Genomic DNA, 12,926 nt, shown 5'->3' with positions numbered 1-12,926 from the left:
TTATATATGAGTGGAAGGATTACACATAAATAAGACAGGAGGTTTTTTAAATTTTTTTTGCTTTTTTAACTTTACATTTATATTATCCGATTTCCCTACAATGAATACAATAATATTAATTTAAAAAACATACCATCATTAACTCGGTAACATAAGTTACATTTCCATCTCCTTTGATCAAGAAAGCTGACAAAAGGGTTGATGTATGTCCTGCATGAACGGCATCTCACAATTGTACTAGAGGTAACCACAGGCAATTGCTGGAAAAAAAAAAACACACAACTAATTTATTAAAGACAGCAATCATCATGTCTAAGGGTAAAGCAATCAATCCATACAACTGTTGCAATATTATAATTTTCGAGGAAAAACTAGGGTAAAAAATGTGTCCAACCTGCCACACAAAATATTATGTAGTTGACATGTATTGATTTTTAAAACCTAGTGATTTTCCCCAAGACTATTCTTATTAAATTTTGCCTTTTAAAAAGTATTTATTTTCTCACTAAAAGTGTACATCGCATATACAACACTGTAAAGCAACTATACTCCAATAAAAATTGATTTAAAAAAGTTGACACTGCAAAATCAACATAGTAAATTTACAATGTATTTCTGAGATGAATGGTGAAGGATTGATCGACATTCTAAAAAAAAATCAATTAAATTATTAAGTTTCTTCATGTTACATTAATAGGCTCCTAAGTTCTCAGAACTATCACAAAGTAAGTTATGGTTTAAATCATATTTAAATGTTTTATTTGACTTGGCAATTATGCTATTTAAAGTTTATCCTACATATTAAAAGATCTAATGTCTTAAAATCAAAAATAAAGGCAATACAATCCTATTACCAAAAGGAGGTTGGTTATGGGAAAGTCACTTCACTTATGTACTGATTAACTCAAATGTACATGGTCACATGTCAAGGTCCTAAAGCCTTAGGACAAAAGTAGGCCTTTTTTTTTTTCTTCCTTTTTTGAGAAACAATTTCTCAAAGCAACAGACTTTACTCCAAGAATAAAAGAACTGGGAGAATGGGTAAAGCATTTTAACGGGTAAACAATTTACAACTTTAAAAAAAATACTATGGTTCATTTATTTATTTTCTTCAGTACATCTATCCTACTCAGAACCTCCTGAATTTTTCAACAATATGTTTATCTCGTTGTAAAAGTGTTTGATAATACTCTTTTTGACTGAAATACAAATAAAGGAATTTATCAACAGTCAAATTTCTAAAGACAGCTCAAACAAAACTCTTGCATTATTGTAAAAGATTCCTTACCACTAAGATAGTTTTCCACACTTACTTTCACTAATAAAACATACCACTAGGTCTTTAAAAGGATGAAGCAGCAGTCCCAGAGGAAGTTTGGCTTTATTCAGTAAGGCCTGAGTCTGAGGAATGCTGGTCAGTGTGCAGCGAAATAACCTGTATCAAAGTAAAAATCATCTATCAGTTATTACTATGACTAGTTTGGAACAAAAAATTTTCAGAAGATTTAAAAGGTACACATTGTAACACTGGATCAGATTATAAATGAAGTATTTCAACAGGCTGTCGCCAATTTTATCCTTTCTAAATGTTTAAATCCTATTCAGAAAGAATATATTTTATATAACAAAACACTTTCTTCTCAGCTTGTGCATAAGACAGTCTGGACTATCAAAGGACTTACTTTTTCTTTATATAAATCTAGACTGCATTGGAATTACACCGACTCAATGGATGTGAGTTTGAGTGAACTCCAGGAGTTGGTGATAGACAGGGAGGCCTGGCATGCTGCAGTTCATGGGGTTGCAGGGAGTCGGACACGACTGAGCGACTGAACTGAACTGAACCCAAATTTGCAAATGTAAAGTTATGTGTATTACCTGAAAGTTCAGTTTTGTATTAGGTTCTAAAAAGACTGTTTAAAAATAACAAATTCAATTTATCAGAAAGTCTTCATATCTTAAAAACTTCATAAACTTAAACTCACAACCAAATTTAGAAGAGAAAAGCGTACTATAATTATGTTTGCTATGAAAAACAATTTAAAATGATAGCAAATAAAGGATTATATAGAATCAAATCTCCATACTTCGGACTTTGAAAATATAATAGAGCCACCATAATGATAATGAATATCATAGTCCCATTAGAGTTGATAAGAGCAACTATCAGATCAGGCATTACAACTTTATTTCTTTACTTAGAACATTTCAAATATTAAGTAAGCAACTAACAAAGTACTGTTTTGTGTATGCAGACTACTTTCATAAATTAATATACCTGCATAGCTTGCTCAAAATACACAAAGCTCAAAAAAAATCTGGAAGCCTTTTAGAACAAGTAAAATGTCATATTCAATAAGTACTGTTTGAAGCCTTACTCTGGGTTACAATTCAGCTTCTGGATATCTTCATGCAAATTTGGAACTGGAGGCTGCAAAGGTGTCGATGGAAGCATGTTTCTTTCTTGAAGAAGATTGATAACTCTTAGCCCCTCTGGATGTAGGCTTAATCCACTCATACTTGAAGTTAAATGATTAGCACCTAAAGGAGTCTAAAGAAATATAACTTCACAGTAAGTAGCCTTTACAATGTCTTCCACTGAAAAGAGAAGCATATATTAATAATAAAACTGTAATCTTGATTTCCTGGCCAATTTTTTTGGTTCTGGAGATATGTAACAGGATAAAAGTCTTATGAAATACTCATTATCATTATCATTTGGTAAAAAAATGTTCATTGTACCTTCCTAAAATGTTTTCAGGTGAATATAGTTTAAATCAAAAAGCAGAATACAGGTTGTAAAAAAAAGTATACCTGAGTAAAAGCCTGTGGACCACTTGGGTAATTCAAGGAAGAGGGTGGTAGTCCTGCTCCTGTTGTACTAGGTGGTGCTGTGTTCTGATAACCGGGTGGTAAGGAGGGATATGAATATCCAACACTTCGGCTCATTGTGGGATTCTTAGTAGTAGGCTGTGATGTTGCTAGAAACAAGGTAACTTTTAAGATCTATTTTACACTCCATAGTATTTTAAATCAACACACAGATCCATTAAATTTGTAACTTCAAAATCCTTCGGGTAACTTAATACTTTAACTCATCAATTTTGTAAAATAAAACAAACACTAATAACAAAGTGAGCAATGATTAAAATCTAGCTAATGTGGTCTATAGCTATAAACACACAAAGGTTAAGTTTAGTATACTTAATTTACTCTCATGTCATATACTAAACATTGTATTCAGACTAAAATTTTAATTCAAAACAACTTTAATTAAAATATAATAAATGTTCAAATGGATAAATTTAAATAGATCTAACTGATAAAAGTATTCTATAGTCATAACATTATAATAATAAAGCCCATAATCCCAAATCTAAAGAGGGGGGGAACCTAACAAAAAGCCTAAATCCATACAGACAGAAAATGCTAACAGGAGATACCACTGCATGACCTAATTATTTTCTTCTCTGTTTTCTATCAGGAACATATTAAAAAAAAAAAAAAACTTTCATAGCATCTCACCCAAGAAGCCACCGCCTTCAATTTCATCATAATTATTGTGAACCACCATAGATCCATTATTGGCATTTGATATAATACCTAAGGAGGAAGTTTATTAACAATTTTTAAATTAGGACTAGTATTACAATTTCTGCAAGGTCTGATTTAGTGTTTAAAATTTATAACAATGTTCCAAAAGACAAATAGCTTAAACCACACCTCAGGAAATGTCACATGTTGAAATAAAAATTTCAAACAATATAAGATTCTAAATATACAAAATATATAAAAGCTTCAAATAACTTTATAAACCTCTAAAAAGAATGGTACTTTGTGGAGTTTATAAAATTATATACAATCTGAAAGTTTTACCAGTTGCAAGAGCAGCATTAAAAACTTCTAAGGAGCAGTACACACTACACTAAGTCACCAAAATCAATACTATTGAAGAATGAGGATAAATAAGGATGAGATACACTATTTATGAGGGTAAAAACCTTTAAAAAAAAATACAGAACAGAGTAGAATCTAGAATTAACTTTAAAGTGATATATAGTAATTAGAACAATTGCTTTAGTCCAGCAAACTAATAATAATAATTTATCACTAAAATTTATTAGCTCTAATTCAGGTATAGAAGAAATCAAATCAGTGAATAGCATCACCTCTAGCACCTACAAATAAATGTGTTAACTTTAAACAGTCATTTTAATACCAAATAGATAAGTTTAATGATTTCAATAAAGTTAGTAACTCTTTTCCAATTCTCAAGACCACCACGACTTTACCCATGAGTTGATATATTAATAGAAAATCTTGGTAATCTTGTAGAAACAAACAAAAACACTGAACATATTTTTATTTTATTTATTTACTTTTGGCTGTGCTGGGTCTTAGTTAATTGCAGCAAGCAGGGGCTACTCTCCAGGTGCTCTGTGAGGGCTTCTCACTGCAGTGGCTACTCTTGTGCAGAAAATGGGCTCTGGGGTGCGTGGGCTTCAGTAACTGCGGCATGCGGGCTCAGCAGCTGCAGGTCCCGTGCTCTAGAGCACAGGCTCAGTAGTTATGGTGCACAGGTTTGGTTGCTGTGTGGCATGCGGGATCTTTCCAGCCAAGAGATCAAACCCATGTCTGCTGCATTGGCAGGTAGATTCTTTACCACTGAGCCACCAGGAAAGCCCTGAGCATATTTTTAGTTGGCTAAAAGTTTAAATACTTATTTTAGCTTGATTTTCAAAATTATCATGTAAGACACTACTTTATCATTTTGTTACTGTTAACACGATCCTTTTCAAATTATACACAGGTCAGTTTTTTCCCCTACTAACAATACTAAAAACAGGAAATGGTAGAAGAACATACAAAAATGATAATATTGATTGTACTGAGTCATAGAATATGGGCAGTGGCTTTTCCCCTCCTTCATCTGTTTTCCTATTTCCAATCTTGTTACAATGGTTATATTATTCCTAAAATCCAATTTCTTACTTTACAAAACATTTTAAGTTAATAAACTTGTATTTTAAAGTTACATCTGAAGATACTGGTTTAAAACTATAAAACATGAAAATGTTTTTACATTTTACTTTTTATTTAGGCTTATAAATGCTTGTTAATAGTGGCAGTTTGTTAACAGTAACGGTGGCAATCAAAAACCTGCTTCCACAAAAAAGACCCGATGTATTAAAAATATAGCTTCAACATCATGTCCAGAAAAGCAAAAGTCCCCCTCTCACCTCCCTCTACCAAGAGATACATAACTTTATAGCCATGATTTTTAAAATCTGCACAGTAACAAGAAAAGTTAACAGTGATCCCAAAGGCTAGTCCACAGCCCAGAATACAGAAAAGGAAAACTGAGTAATTTTTTTAAACCCTAAATTCCTAAGGGGCATCTCAAACCAAAACAACCAGATTTTCTGAAAAAATATGGCTTAAATGCACAGAATTCAGATAATATTAATCCTTCCACCCTGAGTCAAAACTTTAGGAGTTGACTTGGTTTTTGTCCTGCTTACCTTCTTGGTTGCTAGTTGAATTAAATGAGGGCTGGGGCACAGTTCTAGGTGTCAATTTCTGAGGAGTAAGGGCCCTCACTGGAGGTGGTCCTCCAGTTGGAGGGGGGCCAAGAGGAGCTCCTGGTTGAAAAGTAGCAGGCAGAGGTGGATTCGCTAAGGGCAGTGCAGACCCTATGGAAACAACGGTTTTTCACACGTCACTTAAGAACTTAAGAAAAAGGCCCAAACAGCCTTTCACCAAATCTAAATAACTTCCAAATTTATATTTTCATTATAAACCAACAAATTACTACAAATAAGTTAACTTCCCAGATTACTTTACACATTTCCAAATCTTTCCTACCATAATTCTTGTGTGTTACGTGTGTGTGTGTGTGTGCACGCATGCACTCAGTCGCTCAGCTGTGTCACTCTTTGTAATCCTATAGACTGTAGTTCATGGAATTCTCCAGGCAAGAATACTGGAGTGGGTTGCCATTTCCTATCCCAGGGGATCTTTCCAACTGAGGAATCGAACCCGAGTCTCCTGTGTCTCCTTCACTGGCAGGCAAATTCTTTACCACTGCGCCACCTGGGAGGCCACTATAACTCTTTCCTGTCAATTGTTAAAGCAATATAAAGTCAGGACCAAATCACTCACAGAGTAGACACAATGCCCTGTTTACTGCTTAATTCTTCATTAACTGGTCACAGAGCTTCAACAAGCCATGTCAAATACTGCAGTAGAAATAAACATGAATAAAATTCTATGGAGTACTTATCAATATAGCCCATTCGATTACCATCAATTAGGGTTAGATAGCTTTCTAAAACTACGAAGTATTCTGGTTATCCTAAATTCTCCAAGTTTTATTTCATTTTGGTTCATTTTTATTGGTGGTATAACCTGTTAATATTAGATAATAAATGTATACACTGTTTAGTGTTTACCTAGTAATAAATAAAAGCAGGTTACTTTCAATAATGACTTACTCCTATATTAAGAATACTCCGTAGGCTTAAAAATCAGGAAATGATCCAAAGTTTATGTATAAACCTTATGAAACACTGCTATCCAAGATGCTTAAAAGTATCCATCAAACTAAACTAAAAAACATCATGGCATTTGTCCTTGTATCTACCAGTATCTCACTGCCTCAATTTTACCAATTTTCTTTTAGGATAGTAAGTTCTACTCTTGAGGAAATTCTGTGTGATATGGAAAGTTCCAAAACCCACAACCAACTTCTCATTTGCCAAAAAGGAGCAACAGTCTACAAAGTAGATAAAATTCTACTAATTAAATACATGTGATTTAATTTTTCATTATAATACTTTTTTTATCCTCTGAATTTAATATATTCTGTGTTTTATAAAATTGAAGGAATAAGGACACCAAATATGAAAATTTTCAGTGTCTCTTCAACATTGTTGAATTCCCCAGTGCTAAGTCGCTTCAGTCATGTCCAACTCTTTGTGACCCCATGGACTGGAGCCCGCCAGCCTCCTCTGTCCATGGGTTTCTCCAAGCAAGAATGCTGGAGTGGGTAGCCATTCCCTTCTCCAGGGGATGTTCCCAACTCAGGAACCAAACTGAAAAATGATCTTCCAACAAAACTAGTCAGTGCCCTGTTCTCAAAAGTGAAGATAAAGATTACTGCCATGGAACTCCCTTATCGAAGAATAGAGACCAGTCAAAGGAACAAAAGGGCAAGGTACATTTCCAACTCAGCATGAACAAGAATGTATGATACATCTGGCTACAAAGATGTAACAACCTAATATTTAACAAAACACATGTGAGCTTATTGAGATTTTTTTCACAGCTTAAGAGGAATACTGTTGAATCCAGAATAAGCTACGTTTCATAAAATAGACATTATTTTTTCACGCTGAATGACTCTTATTTAGAACACCAATAGCTAGAGTTTCAGAATCTGGCTCCTGAGATCTCTAAAACTAATTACATGCTAAAAGGTGGCCTATAAGAAAAGAAAAAGTTAGAGAATTTTAATATGTGAACTATATACTTTACATAACGTAGACACAATTTTGAGATCCGACAATCAGGCACCTACCAACAATGATGAAAAAACAGAGGTAAAAATCAGGGAATTTTTTGAGGTCTCATTAAGAAAAGAGAAGAGCAGTTATAGAGTTCTTTAAGCAGTCATATGCTTCTTTTACACAGAAATCTTCCTAAATTTTGGCACTTCCTTACATCTCTGTCACCACATCTGTGCTATAATCAAGGTGCTCTACCTGGGGGCACTTCAGGGTGGTCTACCTTCTGTTATAGCTAAAAAAAATTTCAGATTATTGATCACATGCTTTTTAATGAGAGGCTACACTTATTTCCAAATAGTTTTTATTTATTTGTTTTTAAAATATTTATTTATTTGGCTGCATTAGGTCTTAGCTGCAGCATGTGAAGTCTTTAGCTGTGGTATTTCCCTGACCAGGGATTGAGTGTGGGTCCCCTGCACCGGGGACATGGAATGTTAGCCGCTAGACCACCAGGGAGTCCCCCAGATAGTTTTTAAATAGTACTTTTTCCTAACCTATTTTCTTGTGGCTTTGGGCAAATTATTCAAGCCTCATATTTCTTATCTGTAAAACATACTGCTATAAAAATTAAATAAGATAACACACATTCAAGTTTGGTAAAATGCTGGAAAATAACAAATATTCAATAAATGTTATCTACAATTCTTAATAAAGAAGTGAACATTCATTAATTTCAAATGATTAATGCTCACTCACAGTGTCAAATAAATAAGAATACAAATAATCACAAGGATTTTGGTTCTAACAATGATGGGTCAGAAGATCTCTCCAAAGAAACCAAGTTTCTAGAGGCACCCTTAATCTTTACAAGACCAAAATGCATTCACCAAGGTTAGTGGCTAGTCAAGAGGCTAAGAAAAATAGATTCAGCAGTTAACAAACTATAAAATGCATGAAGTACATGTAGTATCTAGATGCAGAAATACATATTAACATAAAAAGGTAACAACTGATAATACCATTTCACTTGAAAACTTTTACTAGTTCATTTCCTTGAGGATATCTGCTGAACAAAATCAATCTGCAGATCCCAATACAGAATCTGAATTAATAGCAAAAAAGGAATAGTAAAAAAAAAGAAAAAGGAATAGTGAAATGGTTAAATGAACCTACTTTTGAACCACATATGACCAAACAATGAGGTTAAAAAGATTTAATGATCAAAGTGAGTCCAAGAATACATAGCTTTCTTCTCAAATTGATGTACAGATTCAGAACAATCTCTATCAAAATCACAGCTATCTTTTTTTTTTTTTTTTCCAAAAATTTACAAGCTGATCCTAAAATTCTTAAGGAAATCCAAGGGACTGAGGACAGACAGGACAATCTTGGGGAAAAAAAATAGTTGGAGGAGTCAATATTTCCAAACTCAAAGCTTACCATAAAGCTACAGTAATCAAGATGTTTGATAACAGTATAAAAATAGACACACAGATCAATGGAACAGAATTCAAAGTCCAGAAATAAATCCTACATTTATGATCAACATAATCTTTATTTTTAACAAGGGTGCCAAGATCATTTGATGGGAGGAAGAACACACTTTCAATCAAAAAGTCCTAGGACAACTATATATCCACGTGCACAAGAATAAAGTTAAATCCCTACCTACTAACACCATATGGGCTTCCCTGATAGCTCAGTTGGTAAAGAATCCGCCTGCATTTCAGGAGACCCTGGTTCAATTCCTGGGTCGGGAAGATCCCCTGAAGAAGGGACAGGCTACCCATTCCAGTACTCTTGGGCTTCCCTTGTGGCTCAGCTGGTGAAGAATCCGCCTGCAATGCAGGAGACCTGGGTTCGATCCCTGGGTTGGGAAGATCCCCTGGAGAAGGCAAAGGCTACCCATTTCAGTATTCTGCCCTGGAGAATTCCAAGGACTATACAGTCCATGGAGTCACAAGGAGTCAGACATGACTGAGCAACTTTCACTAAAAACACCATGTACAAAAATTAACTCAAAATTGATCAAACACCTAAACATAGGAACTAAAGCTATAAAACCTTAGGAAAAAAACACAGGGATAAACCTCTGTGCATGGCTTTCTGACCACAGATGTGCTCAATAGAACTCCTCGCTCCAAAAGTAAGTCTGTTTTCACTGCCCCTCCAGGATTCTTGGATTTCTGGAGTCAAAAATTGTCTGTGCCCTAACAAATAGATAAGCCAAGCCTTAGATCAAGTCCAAAGAGAGACCACAGGGACTGAGCTTCCCTAGAATACAAGATGGAACCTTGCTAATGTAAGTATTGGCCAGTCCTCAAGGAAGTGATTCTGCACGTATACCTGAAACCCTAAAATATCATGGGTGACCCAAAGAAACTCAGATAATACCTTCAAAGGAAAGAAGCAAAGCAGAAACAATCATGATTTTAACTTAACCCAAAAGTTACAGAAATAATCTAAAGATTAAGTGATCAAAAAAATAAAGTCTTCCATATGATTTTAAGACTAAAATAGTAATTTAAACATTTAAAATAAGCAAAAATTTCCCATTTCTAGCACTCCTATAAGAACTCTACCTGATTTTATGATGTTGTTTTGAAGTGAAGAATCTCCAGAAGAAACATATTGAGGACTCATCAAATTTGTATTCCCAGTCATGGTTGGTTGGGATGACGCACGAGGACAATGGTTTGTCTGTGACAAATAGTTATACTGCCAATTCGAAGGTGATGATACACTGGCTCCAGGAAGAAAGCTACCAGAAGGCATTGGTGTAGCAGCTGGGTTCTGAGAAGTAGGTAGTGGCATTTGGGGACTAGGACCACTACGGAGTGAAGGTGTCACTGGATGAGAGGCCACAGGTGGTCCATAAAGAGCTTGTCCAGGTCCCTGATAATTACTTAATGGAGAAACAGTCTGGGAACCACCAGAGTTAGACTGTCCGGAGACTGGATTCAAGGTCTTTGCTGGTATTAGATGAGGGTAGGATCCTGGAAGCTGAGAATTATACCCTTGGCTCACTGACACTTGTGAAGACATCAGGGCATTCTGGACAGGACCTTCCAATAAGAGCAGGAAAAATTAGTCTTACAGACAAACAAAGCAATACTTAAAAACATATAGTAAAATATATGGTACTCATACAACTCAACAACAAAAAGACAAATAACCTAATTAAAAATGAGCAAAAGCTTTAAATAGTATTCAAATATACTTCCAAAGACATAAACAAATGGCAAAATGTTCAACATTATTAGTCATAAGAGAAGTGCAAATCAAAACTACAATGAGATACCACTTACACTAGGATGGTTAAAAAGAAGATGGCAAATAATAAACGTTGACAAGGATGTGGAAAAACTGGAAGCCTCATACTTTGCTAGTGGAAATGTAAAACAGTGCAAGTGCACGGGAAAATAATCTGGCAGTTCTTCAAAATGTTAAACATAGATATCATATAATCCAGCAATTCCACTCTTGGTCTCCATAAAAACTTGTAGACAAATGTTGACAATATTATTATTTTTAATAGCCCACAAGGAGAAACATCCAAATGTCTACTAACTACTGAAGATAAACAAAAGGGGCTTAACTATACAATGGAATATTACTTGGTCATAAAAAGGAATGAAGTACTAATGGCATGCTGTAACACAGATGAACCTTGAAAACGTTATACTAAGTGAAAGGCACTACTCACAAAAGACCATACGCTGCACAAATCATTTATATAAAATGTCCAGAACAGGAAAACCCCAAGACACAGAGGTAGATTTGTGGTTACAACAGCTGGAAGAGGGAATAAATAGTAACCGCTAATGGGTATGGGGTTTCTTTTTTGGGGTGATAAAGATATTTTATTTTATATATTTATCTATTTTTAAATTTATTTATTTTAGTTGGACGTTAATTACTTTGTAACATTGTAGTGGTTTTTGCCATACATTGATATGAATCCGCCATGGGTTTACATGTGTTCCCCATCTGAACCCCCCTCCCACTACCTTCCCCATCCCATCCCTCTGGGTTTTAAAGTTGGTTGTAGTGATGGCTGCAATTTTTAGTAAGTACACTAAAAAAATCATTGAACTATACATTTAAAAAAACTTTTTTTTCATTTTATTTTTGGCTGCACTGGGTCTTCACTGCTGCACACAAGCCAAGGCAACTCTCTAGCTGCAGGATGTGGGCTTCTCGTTGTGGCGGTTTCTCTTGCTGCAGAACATGGGCTCTAGGGCACGTGGGCTTCAGTTGCTTTTAGTTGCTCTGAAGATTCCACATCTTCCAGGACCAGGGATGGAACTCATGTCCCCTGTATTGGCAGGCAGATTCTTAGCCACTGGACCATTATGGAAGTCCTGACTGTACATTTTAAAACTGTTATATATAAAAAAAAATTAATCTCTAGAACCACCACTTCTCAGGAATATATTGTCATTTCTGCCCATAAAACTAGAAAATGAAAAGAAATTATTAAGATGCATATTTTTTAAAAGATGGCACTCATACAAAACTAACACTTGGGGACTCTTTACCTTTAAGAGATATAACAAAAAAATACTTATCTTCCGATCATACCACCTCAATCCATGCAACCAACGTACAAATACCATTAGTTTAACTCAAACCTTTTCATCAATTACACAATACTTACACAAACATACACAAGTATATATATATAGAAGGAGAGGTAGGACTGGGAAGCCTACAAAAGCATATACACATAAGTAATATGTATCTGGGGAACGCTAGTCTATATGCATTCAGTTCAGTTCAGTTCAGTCGCTCAGTTGTGTCCGACTCTTTGTGACCCCATGAACCGCAGCACGCCAGGCCTCCCTGTCCATCACCAACTCTCAGAGTTTACCCAAACTCATGTCCATTGAGTTGGTGATGCCATCTAACTATCTCATCCTCTGTCATCCCCTTTTCCTCCTGCCTTCGATCTTTCCCAGCATCAGGGTCTTTTCAAATGTGCCAGCTCTTCGCATCAGGTGGCCAAAATACTGATGTTGAGGTTGCAGCCTCAACATCAGTCCTTCCAATGAACACCCAGGACTGATTTCCTTTAGGATGGACTGGTTGGATCTCTTTGCAGTCCAAGGGACTCTCAAGAGTCTTCTCCAACACCTCAGTTCAAAAGCATCAATTCTTCTGCACTCAGCTTTCTTTATAGTCCAACTCTCACATCCATACATGACTACTGGAAAAACCATAGCCTTGACTAGATGGACCTTTGTTGGCAAAGTAATGTCTCTGCTTTTGAATATGCTGTCTAGGTTGGTCACAACTTTCCTTCCAAGGAGTAAGCGTCTTTTAATTTCATGGCTGCAATCACCATCTATATGCATTACTCTGCCAAAAAAATTTTTAAAAATACAGGTATTCTTTCAGAACAAAAGAAACAGATCC

The 12,926-nt window shown here is 35.3% G+C and overlaps 1 protein-coding gene across 3 annotated transcripts in view; it reads right to left on the bottom strand.

Annotated features, from left to right (window-relative positions):
* The window catches only part of SEC24A (SEC24 homolog A, COPII component), an 80,413-nt gene that overhangs the window by 36,465 nt on the left and 31,022 nt on the right, over nt 1-12,926 (bottom strand). For all 3 annotated transcript variants that reach the window (XM_086411614.1, XM_086411612.1, XM_086411613.1), the window contains 7 exons: nt 10,091-10,573; nt 5,523-5,693; nt 3,526-3,603; nt 2,815-2,981; nt 2,379-2,551; nt 1,333-1,435; nt 134-260 (listed from right to left, as the gene is read on the bottom strand). In XM_086411614.1, coding sequence (XP_086267740.1) covers nt 134-260; nt 1,333-1,435; nt 2,379-2,551; nt 2,815-2,981; nt 3,526-3,603; nt 5,523-5,693; nt 10,091-10,573 — 1,302 coding nt within the window. The remainder of the gene's footprint in view (nt 1-133; nt 261-1,332; nt 1,436-2,378; nt 2,552-2,814; nt 2,982-3,525; nt 3,604-5,522; nt 5,694-10,090; nt 10,574-12,926) is intronic.

This window comes from Bos grunniens, chromosome 7 (assembly GCF_055505025.1).
Source record: "Bos grunniens cultivar Pamir isolate PY7600 chromosome 7, Bosgru_T2T1.0, whole genome shotgun sequence".
NCBI lineage: Eukaryota > Metazoa > Chordata > Mammalia > Artiodactyla > Bovidae > Bos > Bos grunniens.
Note: the sequence above shows the minus strand (reverse complement) of the source record. Positions and strands in the feature narration are given on the sequence as shown.